Source organism: Ochotona princeps, chromosome 15 (assembly GCF_030435755.1).
Source record: "Ochotona princeps isolate mOchPri1 chromosome 15, mOchPri1.hap1, whole genome shotgun sequence".
Classification (NCBI taxonomy): Eukaryota; Metazoa; Chordata; class Mammalia; order Lagomorpha; family Ochotonidae; genus Ochotona; species Ochotona princeps.
The window spans coordinates 2631349-2655856 of record NC_080846.1 but is presented as its reverse complement, the minus strand read 5'-3'; the positions used below and the strand labels follow the sequence as shown (position 1 = coordinate 2655856).

The 24508-nt window shown below is 59.7% G+C and overlaps 1 protein-coding gene across 2 annotated transcripts in view; it reads right to left on the bottom strand.

Annotated features, from left to right (window-relative positions):
* Window positions 1–949: 949 nt before the first annotated feature.
* The window catches only part of PHF21B (PHD finger protein 21B), a 41648-nt gene continuing 18089 nt past the window's right edge, over window positions 950–24508 (bottom strand). For both annotated transcript variants that reach the window (XM_058673169.1, XM_058673170.1), the window contains exons 3-13: window positions 16351–16443; window positions 14409–14759; window positions 11686–11826; window positions 7897–7948; window positions 6819–6895; window positions 5730–5781; window positions 4845–4867; window positions 3520–3678; window positions 2884–2959; window positions 2285–2388; window positions 950–1612 (exon numbers count right to left, since the gene is read on the bottom strand). In XM_058673169.1, the coding sequence (XP_058529152.1) occupies window positions 1394–1612; window positions 2285–2388; window positions 2884–2959; window positions 3520–3678; window positions 4845–4867; window positions 5730–5781; window positions 6819–6895; window positions 7897–7948; window positions 11686–11826; window positions 14409–14759; window positions 16351–16443 (1347 nt within the window). In that variant the 3' untranslated portion in view covers window positions 950–1393. The remainder of the gene's footprint in view (window positions 1613–2284; window positions 2389–2883; window positions 2960–3519; window positions 3679–4844; window positions 4868–5729; window positions 5782–6818; window positions 6896–7896; window positions 7949–11685; window positions 11827–14408; window positions 14760–16350; window positions 16444–24508) is intronic.

Here is a 24508-nt window from a genome sequence, read left to right as displayed (position 1 = left end):
TATGTCCTCATGGCTCCAGGCAAACTACATCTCCAGATGCGGCAGCACCCACCCCTCTTACGGAGCCGGCCTCTCACACCCTCCCGCTCCACGTTGCAACACTGAACACAAACCCATTCACGAATAAACCAACCCACCAGGGGAACCTGAAGACACGGACGTGGCTGGCCACGTGGCACTGCATAATCAGCACAGGGAAACCTATACAGAAGCCGTGACCCTCACACAGGCCGCTGTTCATCAGTAGAAGAATAGAGAATCTGGTTCGGCCCTGCGTGAAGTGTAGTAAAATAGATCTGTATCATACACCACAGTTACTCCCGGGGTCGTGAGAATGACAGGGGGCAAGGGGAGGGTCCGTGGCAGGAAGGCCAGCCCCCTTGCACTGCACCTGCGTCCACGGGCAGGCGTGTGGGCAAGGCCACGCCGCAGGCGCACATGCGTGTTCATCGTAATTCGGCACCATGTGATATGCTCGGGGTGGGAGCCCTGCAGCTCCCAGACACCTCGCTTGTGCTAAGTGGCTCAGGACAGGGATGACAGCAGGCCTGACAAGCTGCCATGGCCTACCCAGGCGGGCTCCTCTGCTCCCTACTTTCCCGGGGTTCAGGGAGAGGGGACTTGTGCGCCCCCAGAGGCCAGACCCTCCCTGGGCCCAGGGAGTCAGCGAGGGTCCGCTCCCCCCCTGAATCTCTCACAGTCGAAGCGCCACATAAAAATGCAATGTGGCTTTTTGGCATAGTGTCCACACCGGCCTGGAAGCAGCAGAGTGATCAGGGTGGGCCTGGGGCCGGGGCAGGCCAAGGCTTCAGCCATCAGCCGAGCAGCAGACCCCACCAAAGGCTGTGCTGCAGGGCTGTAGCCCCTGCCCCAGTGGGAGACACATGCCCATGGGAAATACACGGATGGCTGCAGGAGTCGGGAGGACTGGACAAGGCGGTGAGGCTCCGGGCAAAGGGGTGACTTCCGACTCCACCAATTCTGACCAGAGGGGCTGCTGGCTCCATCCAGGCCAGGCGTGCCCAAGAAGGGGCCCTGCGAGAAGCATTTGGCTTGCTACCACTTCTCACCCTGAGCACACCCGCTACCGATACGATTCAGCTACAACCCCTGCAGGACGCCCAGCTGGCATCACCCTCGGTCAGCACCATGGGGTGTCACGAGGCAGCAGAGAGAGCTGGGGGCTCCACGCTCCTGGGGGACCCCTGGGAGGGTGATGGGCACAGGTCTTGGCCTGGCTCCAGGAAGCATGGTCGGTACTCCTGTGCCCCCTCGCTTTATAGCCTCTCTGCCCAAGCTTATTTCTGGCTGGAATTGATCGTATTTGTGAATTAAGGCCGACAGCGCCCCCCATAGTGGGGACAGGTCTCAGCACTCTCCTGGTCCCCTGGCATCAGTTGTGACCTTGGGGGTGCTGCAGGGAGGACTGCATGGCTGAAGCCGGAGGCTTGGTCCAGGGCACGGCCAGCAGTGGGGCGGGGCTTGTGGCTGCCACAGCAGCCTGGAGCAGCTGCTCGCCCTGGATCAGTCGCAGGAGGGCTCGGAGGCGGTCCAGGGATGACTGGGTGCCCCTTTGACGCGCCAGCAGGCTTGTCTTGAGCTCCAGGCATTTCTGGCGGGGAGGAAGACACAGGGGGTCTGGGGCAGCTGCCCTCTTGGCACACCCCTGACCCACCCCCTCCCGCTCTCACATCCACTGCACAGTGCATCCCTTCCTGGTCCTCCTCGTCACAGGGACATGGTAGGACAGAGGCCGGCAGTCAGAGCCTGTTGCTCCTCGGGCCTCCTGACACTGCTCCTAGTGTACTGAGTCGACTCACTGAGATGTGGCCTTGAAGAGCTGCTTCAGGGCCTGGCCCTGTGGCCACTAACATGACCACGGTCACCACCCTCACCACCCTCACCACCATCTCCACCACCCCGCAGAGGAGCACCAAGTTCCACCAGACACAGAACACACCATCCCAAGGGGGGCAGGGCCTTGCCCAGCTCACAGAGGGACAGAGCCAGAATGCCCCTGGGTGCTCGCAGCTGCATCCCTCACTTTGCCGCTACTGATGTGCCAAGCACTATCTGGCAGGTATGTCCCCCCTTATCCCACCCCAGGCCTCTGTAACACTCAGGGTGGCTGGATGCACAGGACAGCTCGGGTGACAGACAGGACAGCTGGGGTGACGGACAGGACAGCTGGAGTGATGGACAGACGGCTGGGGTGACACACAGGATGACTGAGGTGATGGACAGGATGCCTGGGCTTGCCCTTGGGGCCCCGCCCCATGCGCACCTTCACGGCCGAGGCCAGCTGCCGGTCCCGCTCCCCCAGCTGCTGACGCTCACTCCGCAGCTCACTGCCTCGCCGCAGCAGCTTCTGCTTCTCCTCTTCCTTCACTGGAGACCACAGGGGTGGGGAAGTCACACTGGGCTGTAGAGCGCAAGGCTTGGCGCCAAGGCCTGGCCTCACCCTTGCCCAATTCCTGCTGCGCTGGGCTGTGCAATGTAAGGCTCAGTACCCAAGCCCAGCCTCACCCCTGCTGCACTGGGAGTGCGAGACTTGATGCCCAACTCCGGCCTCAGCCCTGTTGCACTGGGCTGTAGAGTGCAAGGCTCGGTGCCAAGACCTGGCCTCACCCCTGCCCAATTCCTGCTGCGCTGGGCTGTGCAACATAAGGCTCAGTACCCAGGCCCAGCCTCACCCCTGCTGCAGCCAGGGGCTCTGGGAATTCTTTCCCAGCAGGTACCCGGGGACTTATCAGAGCTCTGGCCTGGGAGTAGCTGCACCTGTCCAGCTCCCAGAGGTCCCATGTGAACCCTGAGGCCTGGGTGGGGCAGTGCAGGGTGGGCTGGGGAGGAGGCGACCCCTCCCTGCCCTCACGGATGCCTCACCTGTCTTGTGCGTGACATAGGAGTGCACAATGGCCAGCATGCCAGTCCAGGGCACACCCTCATCCTTCTTTAAGGCCTGGGGACAGATGGGGAATGAGAGAGCGGTCAGCACCGGGGCCCACTGGGGCCAGCCCTGGCTGTGTGGCCTTAGGGAAAGCACACCCCCCTCCGAGCCACAGTGACCAGATCGGGACCTTCTGGGTGTGTCTCCCTAGGACTCCCAACAGGTGCCTTCACCCTGTCCCCCTCCCATGCCAGCAGCCCGAGAATAGACACCCAGACAGGCAGTGACAGACCAGGAGCCCACCCCCTCCACTGTGCTGATATGACGAACAGCAACTCACTCCTCCCATGGTTTCTCAGAGTGGGGGCAGCCAGCCCCAGCCCCCAGCGCCCAGAAAGCCCAGAACACTGGGGATCTGCATTTCAGGGGTCTGCATTGTCAGGGTGCCCACACTTGGGCTAGTTTCTAGGAGTCCTCAAAGCAAACCAAGAGTGCGCCAGCCAGGGCAAGGGCCGTCCCACCACCTGCACCTTGTGTGTGCCTGGGGGTGAGAGCACACTACTCCCCATCCTGCCATCCTTAGACAGAGCCCGTGCTGTCCACACTGCACTGCCCTGGCCCCTTCCCCGCACCTTCTGCTGGCACTTGGGGCACAGCCACACGCCCTTGGGCGCTGTCCTGAGGGGTGGGTCCAGGCAGCTGAGGTGGTAGGCGCAGGGGCAAGCACCGCAGGGCTGCAGGTCAGACCCACGCTTGCAGGCGGCGCAGCGCTCTTCGTGGGTGATGTCGCTCTGCAAGAGAAGGCGGGCCAAAGCGGCTGAGCGGTAACCAGGGCTGGGGCCCCAGAGACAGAGAGGGCCGGGCCAGGACCCCAGGGCTCAGGCATGCTATGGCTCTGCACCCCAGCCCTTCAGGAGGTGCAGGGAACGGGGTCCCACTGTGATCTGACAGTCCCCCTCGGGGTCTGAGTGGGCCTCGCCCATGGATGACAGCCACCCTCCCACCAGGCACAGCTTGGCATGACATGGCTGCTGGGGGGTGCCCTGGGACAGGAGCCCCTCTCCCCTGTCCCCCAAGCATGGGTACCATGATACCCTAGCAAGCGACTGTGACACAGGCTGGTGCCAGCATAGGAGTATGACAAGTGTGGCGTGTGGCCCAGGCTGTGAGTGGGGGAGAGGCCACCACACCCCAGTTCCCCCATGGCGGGAGAATTCTGCCCTTCCAGCCACACTCAGAGCTGACGAGACTGGAGGGCGGCTGTGGGGCACGGCCATGCTACAGGGTTACTGCACACACACAGCAAGTCCTCAAAGGAGGCAAGGCCCTGGAGAACCCCCCACCACCCTGCCACGGCACGTCAGCACAAGCGCCCAGGGAGGCTGCGGTGTCTGCCTGAAGTTACAGCATGCTGGAGGTGAGATGGGCACCAGGCTCCAGCTCAGACACAAGGCCCCTTAACACTGTGGACTCAGAGTGGTGAGGGGGTGCAGGCTACTGGTCTGTCCCATCCCTGCGACCACCTTCGCGCACATGTCTGCAGCCAAACTCCTCCGCAGGTTGGCCGCAGACATGGCCTTGCTGGAGAGGCCCAGCGCCCTGTGCGTATCACACCTGCAGGATCTAGAAGATTCCTTTAGACCCAGGTCAGAAACGTAGGCAGGAGGACAGAGGCCATGCCTGCAGAGTGTGCGGGGAGCGGCCTCGGGCAGCAACAGCAGAGTGGGCATGTGTAGGGAGACCACAAGGACGACGGAGCTGGTGGGCAGCAGAGGACCAGAGAGCAGCAGCCCCATGGAACCACAGACTGGCAGGGGGCTCCTACTGGACGCCATACCCAGAGCCCCGGGGGCTGTGCCAGGACCTTAGCGCCCAGGCCCCTGCCCAGAGTGACCTTACCTGGCCTGCTGGGGGTCGTGCCCCCCACCCCCAAAGTGAAGATGCAGGGGACACGTACCTTCCAGCAGGGTTCCTCATTGGCTAGCACAAGGAAGAAGGGTGGAGAGTGTTAGAGGCGCAGGAGGAGTAAGCCAGGGCTGGTGCTGGGCCTCAGGACATGCTGGCAGCAGCACATGGTCCTGGGTTCAGGGGGCAAAGTGAAGGCCAAGCCCACCAGGGCCAGAGGCTGGGAGAGGCCCGTGCTGCACCCCAAGCCTGGGCCGGACCCTCCATGGGGACAGACACAGGGGCTCAGTGCTGTCTCAGCTGTAACCCATCCCTGTTCCTGAAGTCACATCCCATCTCAGTGGCTACAAACACACCTGCTGGTTACGGCAGAGCCATCCCTATACACCCTTCTGTGTGCCACCAGCTTAGGGGGGCAAGGCAGACACAGGCCCATTCCACAAATGAGTAAACCAAGGCCCAGGGAAAGCCCCCAAGAATCCTAAGAACCAGGTGTTCATTTCCTCCCCTCAACAACAGTTCTGATGTGGCAGACGGCCTCCTGTCAAGGGAGGAGGATGGTGCTCCTGTGGCATCCTGCAAGGGGCCAGACTGGCAGAGGACAAGATTTGTGTGTTAAGGCTGTGGGCCAGGTCCCAGCCAGAGCCGGAGGGTGGGGGTGTGCTGGTGGTTCTTGCCCCATTGTCCACAGAGAGCCTGAGGCTCTCTGGATCCGTACGGGGGCACAGGAGGGTGGCCAGGTGCCAGCCCAGCGTCCCCAGCAGCTCCCTGCAGGGTCAGCTGCACTGGGCAGGACCATGGGGAACCCACACCAGGACCTGTGTCGGCAAGGCTGGAGCGCCTGCTGTGGACCGCTCCCAGGTGGCAGCGACGGAAGGCCCTGTGCGGTGTGGACAGGTCCCCCCAGGGCAGCCACACCTCTGTGGCCAGTGCTTACCTCTGGCTGTGAGGAACAGGGGGCTGAGATAGTTGGAGGCCAGCCGCTTTCTCTGCAGGGACACAAAGTACACGGTGACTCCAGCACACCCGTGGCCATCACTTGGCCCCAGACTCACCCACGGGGTGCAGAGGAGGGGTGGGGCTCAGAGGATAGGGGCAGAGGGGCATCGGCGAAGGTGGATGACAGAAAGGGAAGGCAGGAACAGGACAGCTGGAACACTGCCTGGAGGTTGCTGGACGCCTGCATGGCCAGGCCAAGCCACAGCACAGCTGACCGGGTCAGCTCTCCTTCCCCGCTGGACATGAAATGAAGGTACGGGACAGCTTCAGGACAGCAGGCCTAGACAGACCCGAGTCCCTGCGTCCGTACCCTTGGCTGAGTCTGGAACACACTGTAGACTGACCCCATCACCAGCACCTCAGAGGCCCATAGGACAGGCGGCCTCCCGGCTGAGGATGCCATGGCAGGCCTGGCAGAGCTGAACTTGGGTAGACCCTGCCTGGGTTTTAACCTGACTTCAGGACCTCACTTTGGGACCTCACTGCTGGGCTCACCTCCTCCCTGGGACCAACCACCCTCCGTCCCTGGCCTGTTTGTGACTACAAAGGACATGGGTGGGGTCTACGTGGGGCCAGGAGGGAGGAGGGAGTTTCCTGTCTTGGACACTAGCCTATAACACCTGTGCTCCCTCCCAGAGCCCTGTTGGGGCCAGGGCACCCTGCCTGCCAGTGGCCCCAGGGATGCCTGAGGGAGTGTTATCTGCAGCAGGAGCGCCACCTAAAGAGTGAGACACATACTGTCCTCGGGGACGACTGCTGGTCACCAGCAGAGGTGCTCACGCCCCGGATGACAGCCTGTGGGTCAGGTGGGCAGAGGCCAAGGCACAGCTGGGGAGGCTATAGCCAGAGTCATGGCCGGCTCCTCTTCCGGCCCCACCCAGTCTCTTCAGGTCTTTCTCTAGGATGTCAGGCTGGCCTGTTCCACGCTGCCCAGGCCACTTGCCAGATTCCATAAGAAGAACCCAACAGGAGGGTGCAGTGGGAGGGCCAACAGTCACCCGCCCCACCTCCAGGGGCAGCCCCGCACCTCGGTCTCCAGGAGGCCGCTGTAGGTGGGGTTGGCCGTGCTCCTCCGCTTGCGTTCCTGCCGCTTGCTCTGGATCTCTGCAAAGGCACGGTGGCGGCGGGCGGTGGGCGGTGGGCACAGTGGGCGGCAGGCGGTGGGCAGTGGTGGACCGGAGTGCGTGAGAGAAGCAGTGGGCAGGGAGGTGGTGGACCGGAGGGTTATGGGGGCAGGGTCTGTGGGGTGTTGGGTGTTGGGTAGTGGCCTGGCCCTTCCCTGCTCGGGCCCTGTGCCCCACTGCTCCCTCCTGTGGCAGCAACCTCACCCTCCAAGGTACCCGGGACTAGCCAGGAATCACTTGTGCCCCCTGGCTCCTGGCTGGTTGTGGACCCTTGGGACAGCAGTGCCCATGGTCAGAGGCCAGCTGGGCTGGCCCCAGAGCAAGGCTCACAGTGCCCACAAGGGCCCCTATCTGCAGTGTCCAGCAAACACCAAGGTGAGGGGCTGGGCTGGGCAGCAGGACCTGCTGTGCCAAGGCCTTTTCTTACTCAGCATGGCTGCGAGGAACCGTGTGACCTTGGCCCCAGACCCTGGCCCTCTCTGCCTTATATGCTCCAAGTGTCAGGGATGGGCACTGTGGAGCCCAGGGGTGCCCTTCCTGGGCACACTGGCCTGTCTGCTGCCTCAAGGGTGGGGAACCCCCCGCCGGTGCCACGGCAGGTTCTGTGGGCAGCCAGGGAACCAGGAGAGTGGAGGAGGGGGACTTCTTGCCTGACAGGTGACATCTGACCAATCCCTGGCACTTGGGCAGCCCTCTGGGAGGCTACCACCTGGCCTGGCGCATGGGGACTCAGATGCTTCCACCCAGTGCCACCCCCACTGCCCACGCTGTCTCCTGGGTCCCCCACAGTGCGTGCCATCTTCTGCCTCCCGCCCACGCCATGTCCCAGGCCCTGCCCACTGCCCACACTGTCTCCCAGGCCCTCCGACAGTCCACACCATCTTTGGCTCCCCACCCATCCATGCCATCTCCAGGGCACCTCCCTGCCCATGCCTTTCCCTGGGTCCACCGTGGCCTAGCTGCCGCTCTCAGGAGCCTTACCTTCTAGGTGCTCTGTAGTAACCAGGCCCAGGGCTACCATGAAGGCGATTTTCTGAGGGAAGGACGGAGAGAGAAGTGTTAATGTGGCTGCCACACTCACTGGTGCACAGTGAGCCGTCCTCCACGGTCAAGGCCTGAGCCCAGCTCATAGGAGCTGGGGAAGACTGCCCAAGGACAGTAGCTCTGCTCACAGCTGGCCTCTGACCATGGGTACTGCTGTCCCAAGGGTCCACACATTCTCAGCATCAGGCCACTCCAGGCTCGTTCTTAAATAGGAAAAGGTTGATCATTCCAGTGCAATGGCTCAACTAGGTCATCATCCTCCTGCAAGCATCAGCATCCCATATGGGCGCCGGTTCTAATCCCGGCAGCTCCACTTCCCATCCAGCTCCCTGCCTGTGGCCTGGGAAAGCAGTCAAGGACGGCCCAAAGCCTTGGGACCCTGCACCTGTGTGGGAGACCTGGGGGAAGCTCCTAGCTCCTGGCTTTGGATCAGCTCAGCTCCAGCCATTGTGGCCACTTGAAGCATGGACCAGCAGATGGAAGATCTTTCTGTCTCTCCTTCTCTCTGTAAATCTCGTTCCAATAAATCTTTTTTTTTTTTCCAGAAACAGGTTTATTCATTTGAAAGGCAGAGAGAGAGAGAGAGAGAGAGAGCGAGAGAGAGAGAGAAAGCGAGCTACCTCCATCTTCCATCCACTGCTTCACACCCCAGATGGCTCTACTTCTTTGGGATCTGAGTGGGAGTGGGAGTGGGAGTGCTATGTTGATTCTTTCAAACACTTTTATTCAGGATTTATCAGTATTTTGTTTGTTTGCACTGGCATTTCCAGATCCTGGCTGTGTACTGTGGTAGGGTGGGCAGCTAATTCAGGGTCATGAGCTTGGAGTCACTCCCCACCACCTAGATGCCCCCTCCTGCCCACCTGTGATGCTCACCTGTGATCACCTGGAACCTGAGGGGGGGCGGTATTGCACTGCTGTGTAACCACTCCCCTCACAAGCCCCTGTGAAGGCCCGAGATAGGGAGGGCTCGCTCTCTTGGTCACGTGCTTCTGTCGCTCTGGCACTCCGACTCTTGGCCTCCCCGGGACCTCTGGGGACAGGTGTCCCCTGAGCATGGCCCCCATGTGTCTGTATTCCTCACCCTGTTCCCTGCTTGGGTGGGACAGTGAAGACAGCAATGCTAAGAGGCTTTGTATTTCTAATGTGTGTACTATCGGGAGTTCCAGAAGTGAGGGCTAGCAGCAGTGGAGTGTGGGCAGAGAAGCCAGGGAAAGGTGAAAGTCTGCAGCTTTGTGAGTGTGCCCAGGTTATTCGTTGCATGTCTCTTAGGATAACTTATATTGCTGGGGAAGCTGGGACATAGGTCTGCAGTTTAACGGGTGGATTTCAGGGTAACGACCATTTGTTCCTCTTGGGGTTTCGACTGACTGGATTGCTATATGGACCTGTGCTTTGCTGTTTCTATTGGGTCCTGCTATCACCAAGCTTGGTTAATAAAGACTCCCTAATAAACCTTAGACATGTCTGGCGTGGTCTCGCTCGCACTCCGCAACAGGATTCCGAGGCCATGAAGCACTTGGCTGGGATGCAGCGTTTGGCTTTCTGTGACACGTATGTGCATCCACGTGGCCCACCAGCCCTGGGAGAGGCGGGCACTGCTTACATCCTTCAGCAGCCTGTGCGTGGCCAGCGTCCTCGCCCCCAAGCCACAGAGCCATTCATGCGTACGCTCAGTCATGGCGTCTGTGTATTTCTGAGCCTTCCCGTGGCCCCCTGCCTCTGTACACTTAGGTCCACATGTGTCTGGCTCTACAACCTGCCACCCCTCATGCTGTGAAGCCAGAGCGGGTCATTCTGAGAACGAGGAGGTTGCTTTGTGTCCTGGGGTGATGTTCACAGAACAGCACAAGTGACGGGCAGGGCTGTCCTCCACTGTCACGGCATGCCTCAGCAGACACTTGTCCTCGGGGATGCCCGCCTCCCAGCAGGTGGGCACTAACAAGTTGATGATTTCCAGGCATGCAGTTCCTGGCTGCTGTGGGCAGACAGCACCACTGTCAGGACGCCGTGCTGCTGCCACCCTGGGGGCATCCGTGTGGGAATCCCCAGCCCTCCCACAGCCAGCAGCCGCCGTCTCGGAGTTCCTGTGGTGGCTCTCCCGCACTGTACGGCCACGTTACAACGAACTGACTTCTAACAATCCACTTCGATTTTAGTCCCCACGCCCTGACTACCCCTGACTGCACGCGTCCCACCCTCCTTCCCTCCTCCTCAGGGGGCTTCTCCCGCCAGTGACAGGCGTGTAACCCCCTCTTGGCACACTCCCCCCGAACCCTGGTATGAGCACACAGGAAGCCCCCACTCAGGCCAGCCAGCTCTGCTGCCCAAGGCTGGACCTCTACCAGGGTCTCATGAACAACCCACCACAGTGGCACCTGCTGACGTCCCAGCCGACGCAGAGCCCACTCTGTGGTCTCTCAGCCCAAAGGACAGTGGGCCACCCTGACGATTCTGGCTCTTCCTCACACACATGTCCTCTCCTGGAATCCGCAGCTAACTAACGGCTTTCCCTCTAAAGGGACTTTTTCTTTTCTGGCTTGGATGCCATGAAGACGCCGGTTTTCCATTAAGTCAGTAACCTGACCAACACCTGGTCAAGTTCATGTCCCCTATCAAGCTCCAGGTGACGTCAGGGAACCCTGAGCTGCCTAGGGGGCAGTTGCTGCTCACTCCCCCAGAGTGGTCAAACAGAACCTCGTCAGCAGGTGCACAGGTGGGCAGGGCCCTGCACGGTACAACTTGCCTCCACCTTCTAGAAGAAACCTTCCATCCATGGAAGGTTCATATGCCAGTACATGTTGCAACTGCCAAGTTCTGTCTGAGTCATCACCGTCTAATTAGGCAGTCGGATGCTATTACTTTAATTGTATAAATCCATGCTAATTGACGAAGATACATTTTAAGAGCACAAAGGGGAACTACCCAGGAAACCTTCTCCAACATTATGGGGTACAGTGAAACCCTGGGGAGGAAGGAAGAGTGCTTGAGATGGCCTTGGGTTGCAAGCTGGGCCGGGGCCTCGCCATGCACACAGCCAGTGCCACACCAGGCCTAGTGCCACGCCTCACTCAGTGGCTGGGCATGTTGGAAGACAGCAATCAAGTCCCTCTTCTGCTCAGAAACCCCGTGGCTCCTCGTAGCCAGAGGAGTCCAGTTCTGCCTGCAGCTTCCAGGCCTCCGAGGGCCCAGGAGCAGCTGCCTGGCACGCCATCCCCTGCTCATATGATCTCTGCTGCCCTGCAAAGCCACCCTCACCCACAGCTCCACTCTGACATCTCACCCCACCTCAGATCCCCAGCAACCACACCTGGCCCTGCAAGGAGCAGGAGGCTCGCTGCGGGTAAACCCATGCCCACCAGTCCCTCCTACCCCCTTCCCGCAGCAGCAGCTAACCCCAGGAGTGGAGCCCTAGCCCAAGGCAGAGCTAACTTCTGGGTCCCCCGGGTCTCCCTAGACCACCCAGGAGTGGCCAGGGGCTATAGCTGGGTGCATCCTGCCCACAGCATTGTTGCACTGACAGCTAGCAGCTCCTGCCAGGGGCTGGCCCGATGCTAATCCCGAGGAAGAGGGCTGCACGGACCCCATGTACAGAGGTATCCCTCAGCCTGGGTCTGGGATTAACACCACCCACAACTGCATCCTGCCACCATGCTACCAACTCCTGCCTCAACACTCTGCCCAGTTCTGCATGTGGCCCGGGCCCTGCCACCCAGGGTGCCCTACCTCAGGGTCCTCCTGGCTTGGCGGCCCATCTTCCTTCGTCTTTTTGGTGGCCTGAGCTCCCTGAGACGACTCCTCCACGGGCGGCTGCGGCTCCACTGGGCTCTCGGGCTGCGCCTGCACCTGCGGCTGGAGGATGATGAACTGGAAGACGCAGCAGGGGGTGAAGGCGTGGGGGATGATGGCGAGAGGAGAGACAGCATGGGGGAGTGACAGTATTAGGGGGCTGGAGTTGCGGGGGAGGGGAGCTGAGGGTGTGGGAGCTCAGGACATCATGGGGGTGATGACAATATGGGGGGGTAACAACATGGGGGGCTGAAAGTGTCAGGGAGGGGGAAGACGGGGTCCACCTGGGTCACAGAGACGCCTGCAGCTGACTGGGTTTGGGAACCACAGGGCTAGGGGTTCAAATCCCGCCCTACCACCTCCCAGCTGTGCGGCCTTGGGAGGAGAGTGGGGATAGTTCCTCCACCCATCTGAGCCTCAGCTTTCCCAGGCAGGTGGGAGGCATCTGCAGCAGGAAGTCCAGCAAGGAGGGGCTTCGGTCCCCGCTCCCGTCCAGCTACTCCAGGCTAACAGGGTCAGCCGTGCCCCTGTCTGAGGACAGAGAGGGGACAGGGACTCTTCCCCAGGCCACCTGACCCCTCCCTCTCAAGTGTCTGAGGTGGGGGTGGGGTGGGGTTGAGGAGTTGGGGTACAGTTGGCCACAATGACCCGTTTTTCTCCTCCTTCTGGAAGGGCCCCTTTAGGCCCACTGGGGTCAAGGAAGGAGGAGGGGGGCTGCTGACATCACTCAGCACCACTGGGCACCCCCCAGGTCAGGCACCTCCACCACCACGCTCGGACACTGCAGGTCTGGCCAGGCCTCTGCGGCTGGCAGGGGTCCGGCCAGCCTGTCCCTGCACCTGGACTGTTTCACTGTGACTCTGAAGAGCATCCATCCTCTTTCACAACCTGGGGACAATGAATTCATGGGGCAGCTACCAGGAACTGGCTGAACGTGAGCCTGCTTCCCCTAAGAACATGGGTAACTTGTGAATCTGAGGCCCCAAACTAGAGAGAAAACGAATTCTGTTTTCTGGCTGGCTTAAAGGAAAGCCCTTGGCTCGTGTGCATGTGTGTCAGACAGAAAACGCCACAATCCCCTTTTGGGAAAAATAAATCCACTTCTAGTATTCACGGAGGGAAACACAGTACATCTATACTAGTCAGAGAGACAAAGGTTCTGCTCCAGTGAGTCCCACACCACTGGGGAGGCAGATCTCAAACACAGGGCGGAAACACTCAGTTCTCCGTGGCCCTGGAGGAACCAAGACAACGAGGCACCTGCGAAGCGAACAGGAAACACAAGCTGCGAATGCCAGCGCAGCTGCGAGCAAACTTCCGGGCTCAGTCCACACACGCCACTCCACATCACACACCTCGGCTGGTGCCTACCCCTGGACCACGGCCTCTGACGCCTCACAAGGCTTTGACAATCACCCACAGGGACAGGGGTGCGCACACACACACAGGTCACACTGCACTCCCACAGACCACACACACATACTGGGCTCAGCATGTGCACACACACACACATACTCACACAGGTCACACTGCACTCCCACAGACCACACACACCTGCTGGGCTCAGCATGTGCACACACACACATACACACAGGTCACACTGCACTCCCACAGACCACACACACCTGCTGGGCTCAACGTGTACACACACACACACACATACCCACAGGTCACACCGCACTCCCACAGACCACACACGCCTGCTGGGCTCAGCGTGTGCACATACACACACATACACACAGGTCACACTGCACTCCCACAGACCACACATGCCTGCTGGGCTCAGCATGTGCACACACACATATAACAGTCATACAAAAGGCAGGATCCATGCACACACACACACATACACACATGTCACACTGCAATCCCATAAGGTGCACACAAGCACCTCAGTCACAGGAAGGTGGGGCAGGAGCCTCAGGCTAGGGACACAGAGGACACCAGCCACAGGCTAGGGACACAGAGAGGACACCAGCCTCAGGCAGAACGGTCATGTGGACCCTATGCTGGAGACAAGGGGCACGGGCAGCTGGACAGCCAGTATGTGCACCCCAGCCTCCAGTGAAGCCCCCACCTACAGCCAGAGTGTTACAGGGGAGGATCTCGGTTGTCCACTCACAAAGCTCCTGACTCCTTCACTGCACCTGCAAGTGGTGACCACCAAGGCTGGGCTCTCCCCAGGCCCGTGTTCAGCCACACCGACAAGGAGCTAACTGTGCCACGCCTAACTCCTGCCCAAGCACTGGCCATCACGCCTTCAGCCCATCACAGCTGTGTTCACTCATAGCCCTGTGTGCATGCGCTGGTCGGTCACTCCCACGGCCAGCCATACTGCCAGAAGCTGGGTCACCTCCTCCTTGACCTGCACCCCAGCCACTCATGCAGGGACTTCCTCCCTTCACCACCTGTTCACACGCTCCTTGGCCGCTCATCAGACCCTGTCTGTCCCTGCACCATCTGCTCACACCCACCTTCACGTCCACCAGCTGCAGCCTCACCCTCTCACAGGGCTTCCCCATCATGCAGCACCCCCACCTTGCTGCTCCGGCCCCCCCAGGCCCCGAGGCCTCCTGGGGACGGGCCAGCGGGCACCCACCTTGCTGCTCTGGTCCCCCCAGGCCCCGAGGCCTCCTGGGGACGGGCCAGCGGGCACCCACCTTGCTGTCGGCACTGATGAGGAGGGGCTGGACTTTGATGCTGTCATGGACCACGGACACAGTGGTGCTGGGGGCGATGGTGGCAGCATTGCTGGGGGAAGTAGAGATGATGGCATAGGCCACCCCGGCACTGCTCAGCGGCGAGGTGATGGCAGTGGGCTCAGTGAGGACCTGGGGCTGGCTTCCGGGCGTTGGCACATGGCTGACGGTGTTGTTGGCAGTGGGGAGGGCAGGGCTGGGGTTCTTGATGCTGACCACGGTGGCCTTCTGGAAGGCTTGTGGTTGCTTGGATGGCCGGTCCCGGCCAGGAGTAATGGGGAGGCTGTCTGGAATCAGTGTCTTTGGCCTAACCTGGGAGAAAGGGACAGGTGCACAGTCAGACACACAGATGGACACAGGTAAAGGGGAAGTTCTAAGCAGGGCTGTCCCTCAAAAGAGGCCATGGGGTCCACCCAGGGTAGCCCAGAGGGCAAGACCTTTGGCCCGGCCCGGCCCAGCCCAGTCTCGGTGCCCCAGCCCCAGTGCCCTAGTCCAGCTCCAGCCCAGTCCCAGTATCCCAACTCCAGCCCCACAGCCCCAGCCACAACTCAACCCTAGCCCAGTCCAGCTGAGGGAGAAGCCACAGAGGCACAATCTTTGGGCAAAAACTAGGACGAGTCCTGGGGACCTCTGGGTCCTGCCCAGTTCTGCTTCCTGGTCAAGGGAGGGGAGTGGGCAGCAAGGAGGTGACGATGAGCGACCAGGCAGAGGGCGCCTATATGTGCAAGTGTGTGTGAGAGTGTTGTCTCTGTGCACGTGTGTGAGGTTGTGTGTGCACCCAGCACAGCACACTGGGGTGCAAGCAGGGCTGAGCACTTGGACTTGTCCAGGTGAGAGAATATGTGGGGTGACATATCTCCCCCACAGACCACAGACCTGGACTAGAAGCTATGTCCAGCCTTCCTCACAGCCAGCCAAGCAAGCCCAACTCCAACAGCACCCCCAGCACCCACCGGCTTTGCACCCGAGGAGCCTCCAGCACCCATCAGCCTTGCACCTGAGTCCCCTCAGAACCCCCTGGCCTTAGACCTGGGCACCCTAGCACCCACTGGCCTCTCTGCCTGCCCCAACCACTAGGGCACAGAAGAATGACGCTGGCCTCCCCACCACACCTGCATCCCCTGCTCACCACACACCTCCTTTTGGGGTCCTCCCTTCCCCGTGGCCTGTGTCAGATACCACCTCCTCCAGGAAGCTCTCCTTGACCCCTATGCCACAGACCTCTTCGGGGCTCCTGCCTCCCCTGTGCATCCTTCTCGCAGGCCCAGTCTCCCTGGGTTCCCAGAGTCTCTCTTGGGGCAGGACAGGTGGCACTCAGGGACCAGCTTTGGGGCTGCCTCCCTGCTCCATCCCCAGCAGTAGCACCTGCCTGGTCCCTTCCCCTGACCTGAGCAGGCGCAGCCAGCAGCAGCTCACAGGGTGTGATGGACATACACAGCAGGTGCTCAACAAAGCTGACCCCTGGGCACTGCCAGGCCTCTGCACCGGGAAGTGCTTGGGGGATATCTGAACTCATTCCTCGCAGTCACTGACGGGTGAAACACGTCGGTGGCTCATCCTAAGCGTGTGGCCCAGCGAGGTGTCCCTGCACCTGAACCAGGGCACATGGCCCTGCCTGCAACGAGTCACCTTATCCAGAACGTATCTGACAGACGTGAGTTACACAGTGACCCACTAGAAGACAAGGTGCCCAGGGAAGAGTGGGGGGCAGCTGATGCCTCCTGTACCAGCCAAGCCTGGATCTTCCTCTGGGAAGCACACCTGCACGTGGCCCACGAGACTCATGTCCTCACCGCACAGGGTCCCCTTGTCGCCTGGAAGGAGCAGGTAGAGGGGGCAGGAAAAGGCCCAGAGTGAGATGGCGGGCACCCAGGGACAGACTGTGGGCCCTGGCCACACTCACCTGAGGTAGCACGGCTGCTCCTTGCCCGGCCAGCCTCTGCAAGGAGCTGACCTGAGGACCCGTGACAGGCACTGCAGTAATGGCGCCCAGAGCCTGGAGTGGGAAGAGAGAGAGGCGTGCTGAGCCTGCAGGCAGTGCGCCGAGCTGGGCCCCGGCCCTCCCCGCCTGGCTGAGCTAAGGTGGGCGTCCCAAAGGTAGCAAATTCTACTGTTCTGTTTATCGATCACAACTCAATGCGATCTACAGCCAAGAAAGAAATCGGGGCTCTAGAGAAAGACAATGACAGTTGCTGCCATGCTGGGGAACGGAGCCTGAGCCATGAGGACTGCGGAAGTGAAGCGAGTTCTGCCAACTGCCAGGGGCACCCCGGCCTCCCAGATCACACCACAACCTGCATAATCCACGTTTTGTCTTCCAAAGATGTATTGATCTGAAAGACAGAGTTACCTACACACACATCTTCTATTCTCTGGTTCACTCCCCAAAGAGCTGCAGCAACTGGGGCCGAGCCAGACCCACGCCAGGAGCCTAACACTACACCCGGGCCTCCCACATGCGTGCAGGGGCCCACAGACTTGGGACATCTTCTGCTACTTTCCCAGGTGTATCAGCAGGGAGCTGGACCAGAAATGGAGCAGTGGGGACTCAAACCAGCAGCCGTGTGGGATGTGGGGGTTGCAGCACCACTTCAACCCACCGTGCATACCACTCTTATTAAAGCCATTAACACTATGGAAATGCCCATTCGTAGCTGCTGGGGTCCATGCAGTAGGTGTGAATAACACAAAGGTGTGAAGAGAACAGCTCCCTGACTGGCAGGGCCCAGGGAGCTTCCAGCTACTTGGCAGGGCCTAGCAGATTCATCTCTGACCACCTTGACGCAGTTTTCACCCCCTTTCGCATGGGCACTCAACCACCCCACTAAGAATTTTGTATTGAGGCCCCTGTGAGATGGCTTTTACAACCAACATGAGATTAAGAGTTAATGTTACTGATAATGTCCTGGTGAGTGGGCCTTTAACTGCACACAGGAGTACAATCAAGCCCATGCTGTTTCCAGACACCTTATTGTGTACCTACCCATTGCCATAAAATCTGGCCCGGACATTTAGCATGCTTCCTGGGAAATGGCTTGATAAGAATTTTACAAACTAATGGAAATGATGGGAGTATGGGTTAAAACTGCCATGACAAAAAATATAGCTACTGGGACCCTAAAAGTTATCTCATTACTGTGACCCTAAAGGCTATCCTGTTACTGGGACCCTAAAGGCTATCCTGCTAAGGCAAAAAAATATAGTTACTGTGACCTTAAGGGTTAGCCTGTCCTTGCAACTCTTTAGAACATAGAAACTGTAGTTGCTTTAGCTGCTTTCATAATTTCTAACTAGAGGAAATATAGGCTGATTTCACTAACATCACAAAGATATACTTTTGATTATTGTTTGATCACTTATGAGGTTGTAGAACCTGCAGTTGTAGAGGAACTTAATGTTTGAAACCTTTTGTCTCAGATCTTTGTTTTTTCTCTTTTGATGTATTTCTCCCATTAAGTGATGGATAAGTTGTAGAATAAGAATTGTAGTAAGAGTGTATTACTGAATAAGATGTGTTGTCTACTGAGAAATTCTTGGCTGCAACGTTGGAATGGATAATGCCCTGTCTTAAGGTGAAACAATTTGTAGAATTGTCTTTGGAAACACTCACTTGTCCATTGTAGAATTAAAACTTAAATGGAGTAAACTTGGCTCATTGCTAATTATAATTCTTTCTGCCATTATAACTCTTGCTTTACTTGTTCAGTTAACAAACTGTGTGAACTTGCTGACCTAATGGCCTTTAGTGCCAATGGCCCATAATCCCCATAGACCAAGACCCCAGACTTACCAACCCATACATAATTCAAGGTAGGGGCCTGGTTGTCACAGGTGGCGCCAAGGTTAGAGCCCAGACCTGAGGAGAGTGGATGAAGACTGGCAAACCAAGATAAGCAAGGAATGTGGGATCCTTCCTCAATCATTTCTCAAGAAGTTGTAAATTGTGCCCCCCTGAAGCTATGTCAAAATGCCCCTAAAAGAAAACTTTGTACTGCTTCTGTATAAATAAAGTGGACAGCTTTCTCGCGGGGTCCACAATGATCAAGGAATCCTAGTGGTCCGTCTCTCCTTTCTTTCTCTCTTCTTTCTATGCCTATCTCACGCACCCTTCTCGAGCTCCGAACTCTCGGCTGGAGCTGGACTCCGGCAGTACGCCATGCCCTACTCTCAGAAACCACTTCCAGGTAACAAGCAATCTGCCCTGAGCGCCTCTGCGGCTCTTTCCAGGTCGCCCGTGTGGGTGCGGGGATCTAGGCACCCGGGCCATCCTCCGTGGCAGGCGCTCTTCCCAGCCTTCCCCACACCAGCTCTGTGCTTCCCAGCAGGCACCTCTCTGGCCAGTCTGTGCTGCGTCTGCCCCAGCCTTGCTTGGGTGCAGGTAACTCCTCTCTGTCACCTAGGCGTTCACAGCTGGGAAAGCGGACGGGAAAGCGAGAGGACGAGGGTGAAGGGACTCCTCCTGAGAGCTGCGTGGGGAGAAAGAGGCCGAGGGGGCATTGCTTCAATCCTGCCGCCCAAGAAGAACACAAGGCCTGTCCCAGAACCAGGGCACCGGGCTCTGTGTTCCCACTGCACCTGCTGTCCCACCCACTAAATCCTACACTCCAAGAAACCCGGCAGAGAGCACCTACACCCCTGTTAGGGCCCCAGACACCCAATACACCATGGCACAGGTGTCTGCGCAAGGCTCCGGGGAAGAGCAGGTTCAAGCCCCACACACTGTAAATGGGCGATCCTTTGAGCCCGAGTGGTTCACTTGTGAGTGGTCACGGCAGATAAGATCCTCAGACACCTCCCAGCACCCAGCCTCACCCAGCTCTCAGCCTGACTGGGCCAGCCCCCTCATCCTGAAGAACCTCCCAGTTAACAAGCCAGATGGAGCTTCCCCAGCAAGGGTGACTTCTGCTCTGGGACAGGATTCATCCACCTGGCACACATGGTCACCTTGGCTGAGAGCGGAGACACACCTAGCACTGTCACGGCAGAAGGAGGGGTGACAGAGTCAAGGACCACTGCAAATTTCCCCTCAAGTCACCAAGTCCGTGGGGCAGCCGGGGAGGAAGCTGGGAGCACGCCACAGACAGGACCAGTGGGCTGGACTCAGATCCCGGCTGGCAGCTGCATGTGGCCACGGGGCATTTCTCAACTGGTTCTTTGCAGCTGGAAGGGCACCTGCTGCTGTGGCCCACAGCCACATGGTGCCTGGAGCAGGCCAGGTGCCCCCCAGCCCTTGGCAGAGGGAGACCCAGAACCCGACTGGGCCAAAGGTACAGCCGTGCAGTGAGAGCAAGAGGGGCTATGTGTACCTGGAGCCCAGGCCACCCCAGGGCCCTGCTTCTGGTCAGCCTGGCCAGAGGAAAATCCCAGCAGGGCCACGCCTCCTTCCTGGTCTCCAAGAGGGCACGTATTCACACCCACCTCCATGATCAGGTAAGACATACCGTGCTGTCAAGGTGGGTGTGGTGGATGTGGTTATATATGAGCCCATCTGCTGCCTGGGCCTTACCTGAGCTGCAGGCCAGTGTGAACCCCTGGGGTGGCACTGGCTCCCAGCTGTCCCCAATCCTGTACCCACTGGTGATGTCCTCCTTGTCGCCCCTACTCCACCAGGGACTGCTCCTCCACTGGCCACTGACCCTCCCCGTACCATCCCCATGCCCACGGTGCGGCTGCCTTGTCTAACCCGTGTCCTTGACCCTCTGTGGACCAAATGCCTACCTGGAGACCAGCCCTGGGGCAACCAACACATTAGCCCCTAGGGAGAGGTGTGGGAACTGTCCATCTCACAGCTCCGCCCCATGGCGCCAGCAGGCTGCTAGAGAGCACGCAGGGACTGACACTCTGTCCTTCCTGTCCCCAGATGAGCTCATGGCCCATGCCAGTGCCTGGTGAAGGTTTCTGATGTCATCAAACGAGGGGGCCTGGGTCCTCCTGAGGGAACCTGGGACTAGCAACAGGCCATGGCTCCAGCCAGCGCACACCCACACACACACCCACACACATACACACAAACATCCCAGCCAATGTCGGCCAGCAGGCAAGACGTAGCTATGAACAAAGACAAGCTGGAAAAGGCCCCACTGAGACTCGCCCGCCTTTGCAGTAGCTAATGTGTCACCCGGCACCTGCCCCTTGGAAAGCAGGTGCACCTGCCCCGGCCTGCGAGCCCTCAGTAGCTCGCTGGCTCTCTGTGTTTGATTCAAACGGAACTTTGCTGCTTTTCTTTCCACTGCGTCCATCTCAGGGATTGTCACAGACACCTGGACACCAGCCGGACTCAGCTCACCAGTTCTCCCACAATACTGCAGGGGCCTAGCATGCTACAGACCCGGGCTTGTTTACACCCCCAAACATGGTTGCCAGGCCGGTCGACAACCATGGCCAGCTCCACGCAACCCCTTCCTGGACTGGGGCGAGCAGGTACTCAGGCTTCGCAGAGCTTTCTCAGACAGGGAAAGTGGGAGTCCCATGACAACAGCCTCTGTGGCCCCCGCTGGCCATGAGTGCTGGGGTGGGGGCCGCCTGAGTGACCCCGAGTGCACTCCAGTGGTCCCCTGGCCCTCGCATTCCCTCAGGCCCCAGGCTCCTTTGGGGCCTAGAGTCCCTTGCAAGTTCTCGGCTTTAACATCTCAGTGGGTGGCCGGCAGATGAGCGGCCTCATGGCCCCTGGGATGACAGGAGGGGAAACTGAGGCACATGCCAGGCTCGCCCCCGCTGCTGAGAGCAGACCCTCTGCACGGCCACTGGGCTCTGGGCTCCAGGGAGCCTTTCACGGACCGTGGGTGCCAGTGGACACTCTTGACCGTAAAGACAGGCCCCATCGGGATGATGTACAAGCCAGCAGTCCCTGGACCCAGGAGATGCAGGCAGCGGGATGGCTGTGGAAGGCAGGATGGGGCCTGCTCCCAGAGGACACCCCACCTGCCCTGGGCACCCATCACCGCACAGGCCAGGGTCTAGCCTGCCTCCTGGGAGGTGCCGGCCCTCTGCCTCACTTCCCCCGCCCACTATCCAGAGCTGCTTGTGTACCCTGGGGCTCAGTTTCCTCATCTGAGAAATGGGACTGCATTGTTTCTCGGTTTCTGCTGTCTCCTGACCCCAACCCTGATGGATGGACAAGGCCCAGTCTGGATGCCAGAGACATTTGAGGGGAGTGGGCGGGCCGGGGCCAAGACTGAACCAGGACAGGATGCAGTCCAGAGAGTGCAGTTCTCCAGGATGGGTAGGGGTGATGGGGCTTGGGGGCCAGGAGACCAGGCTTCTGCAGGCCGGGCCTTCACTCCCCAGGGTGGGGCCCCAGCTTCCACACCATGCACCTGTAGCCTTCACTGACCCCATCTGTGTCCAGGGGGCTACCCAGAGTGCGTCTGAAAGCCCAGGAAAGCGCTCAGCACCTTGCTGCTCCCAGGCCTCCTCCAGGTCCCATGTCACAGTTGTGGAGGGGAGGCCAGGCACACCCAGTGACACAGTCCTCACCTCTACTGCGGTACTGGGCACCCCGCCCTGCCACAGGACCAGGATGGGCTGGGGGTCCTCCACGAAGCTGGTGGCTACAGCAGCTCTTCTCGGGGGTGCTAGAGGCACGTGTGGACTCAGCTTCTCAGCCCCTAGCCCTGCTGGGACCCGGGCACAGCAGAGGCTGCCCACACCTGCAAGCTGCCCAGTGCCACCCCGGGGAAAGCTGGGGGTAGCAGCAGCCCCTGTGGCTGCAAGAGGGGAAACTGGGTGATGAGATGTTCTCCCAGACGACCTGCGGCCTGCCCCGGTGACCCTGACTGAGCCAGGCCTCTCATCGCCTGGCCACCCTTCATCACAGAGCCAGGAAACAAGCGACTTGCTGGCCCTGACATTAACAGCCCTTTCAGCCGCTCTCCAAGCGCACAGCGGTTTAATTAACTTGAAAGGATGTAATTTTGCGCTACTTAGCGGGAAGCACATGCTCTGAGAGGCATTCTGTCCTGGACGAAGGATGGGGGCTGCGGTCCTGAGGGTGGGCACAGCACAGCCACGAGGTCCCCCAACAATCACAGGGAACGGAAGCGGATGCCCAGGGAAGGGTTCTGGGAAACTTCCGCAGGCAGGTTCAGTGCTGTCTGCCACGGTTCTACTGGAAAATAAAAATCTTCTTAAAGAAAACTGAACCAAAAGATGCTGGGGGGCCACCACTCCCACTGAAGCACAGGACAGGGATCAGGAAGCTGGGGCCTGACTGGACACGGCTGGGCAGGGCTGGGGACCCCGTTCTCCTCTGGAAGGACCCTGGGGGACGCCAGGGCCAGCAGCAAAGGAGAGCCAACAGGGATCACCTGCCAGGACTGGGGAAAATGACAGAAATGATGGGGGACTTTACCCCCTCCTTCCTGTGCCATCCAGAAGCCCCTCCTTCCTGGGGCCATCCAGAAGCCTTGGCCCCAAGACCATCCCTAAGCTGTGAGAAGGCCACCACCACCGGGCAGGCAGCTTCCAAACACAACACAGCAATAGTGAACCCCAATCGACAGCAGGACCAGCAACTACCTCCAGACCTCCATGAAATCAACAGTCATCTACAAAATCTAATTTGCACATGCCAACACGCTGTCAGCCAAGCCACACTCCCACCGACCCTGGCCTCATCATCCCGCTGCCTCTGATGCCCCAGAATCTAATTTAGGGGACATGCCTGTGCAGATGCCAGATGATGGCCAGGGACCAGCTCCTCCACCCTGAGAGGTCCCCCTCCCATGGAGAGACATGGCGGTGACAGGAGGGGGACTCGGGTCCTCCCAGCCTCCAAGCTAAGGGCATTCCACTGTCTAAAAATGGAGGTGCAGCCGATGGGTCCTGAGCAACGCCTACACCCAGGCAGACACCACCCCGTCCCTAAAGGGTACATGCCGGGTCTGATTAACAAGCAGTTGTCTGGTTCCATAGTTAGGTACCCTGGTGCACATGCCCTGTGCCAGGCCCCAGTGTGCACAGCGTAGGTTTCTGCCCATCGAATGAGGGCAGGGCTGTAAGCGCGTGTTGGCTACCACAGCGCAAGCCCCTCAGGGATACAGGAGGAAGAGGCTCTGCCAACACAGGCACAGCACTTCCATGTCCACAGCCTGGGGAGCAAGTACAAGTGTCGCAGTGGGTGATGAGGATGAAGGAAGAGGAGGGAGCGAGCTTCCCCCAGGCTCCAATGGGCTCAGCAGCCCTACACACGGAGTCCTCCCTGATGAATGGCCACAGTACCACTCAGATGGCCCTCCCTTCCCTGTGCTGCCACCTGAATGTGCCCTCCGTAAGTCAGAGCATCCCTACCCCCAGGCCAATAGGCCTGGTGCTGGCCCCTGCACCTAACCAGGCTGACCCTGGAGAGGCCCTGCCCTGCCCCCAGGCCTCCTCCCGCTGCTGCCCTAATGGCTGTTTCCTGGGGCAGATCCCACCGGGGCTGTGAACACCAGAGTTCTCTGCAACTCACCAGCTCCTTCAGCCCCACTGACGGGCAGCAGGAAAGGAAGGAAAGTCAAAGACAACCAGATCGTGTGTCTCTGTGTGCCAGCACCCTGAGTCCAGCTGGGGACACTCCTGCTGACGGGGACACACTGGGGCAAGGACCCCACTAGCTGTGAGAGCTGCATGCACCCTGACATTGATTCACTCTTCATTCATTCCATGTCCTGTGTCAGGCCTGGGAGATGTGGGGCTGAGCCACAGCCAGCCTCATCTTCCAGGGTTTGGAGAGGAGTGTGCGTAGACCTGCTCCCAGCCATCCGTGGGACGGTTCAGCCAGCAGGACGGGATGGGGATGGCATGGACAAGGCCTGGCCAGGGGAGGTGCCCGCGGGCCCCAGAGAGCTGCCCGTGGGGTCGCTGCTCCCTTTGTCCAGTCCAGTCCAGTCCAGTCTAGTCTAGTCCAGGCTGAGAGCCAGAGGCCCAAGAGCAGCCACAGGACCCCAGGTACACGGGGGTAATCCAGGCCCTTGATGGGCACAACCTGGTGAGAGGCCATTCATCCCGATCCCCTGGGACATCCAGGAGAACTGAGGCTACGAGCTGGTGGAGCTGCAGGGCGACCACGCTGGCTCAGTCCT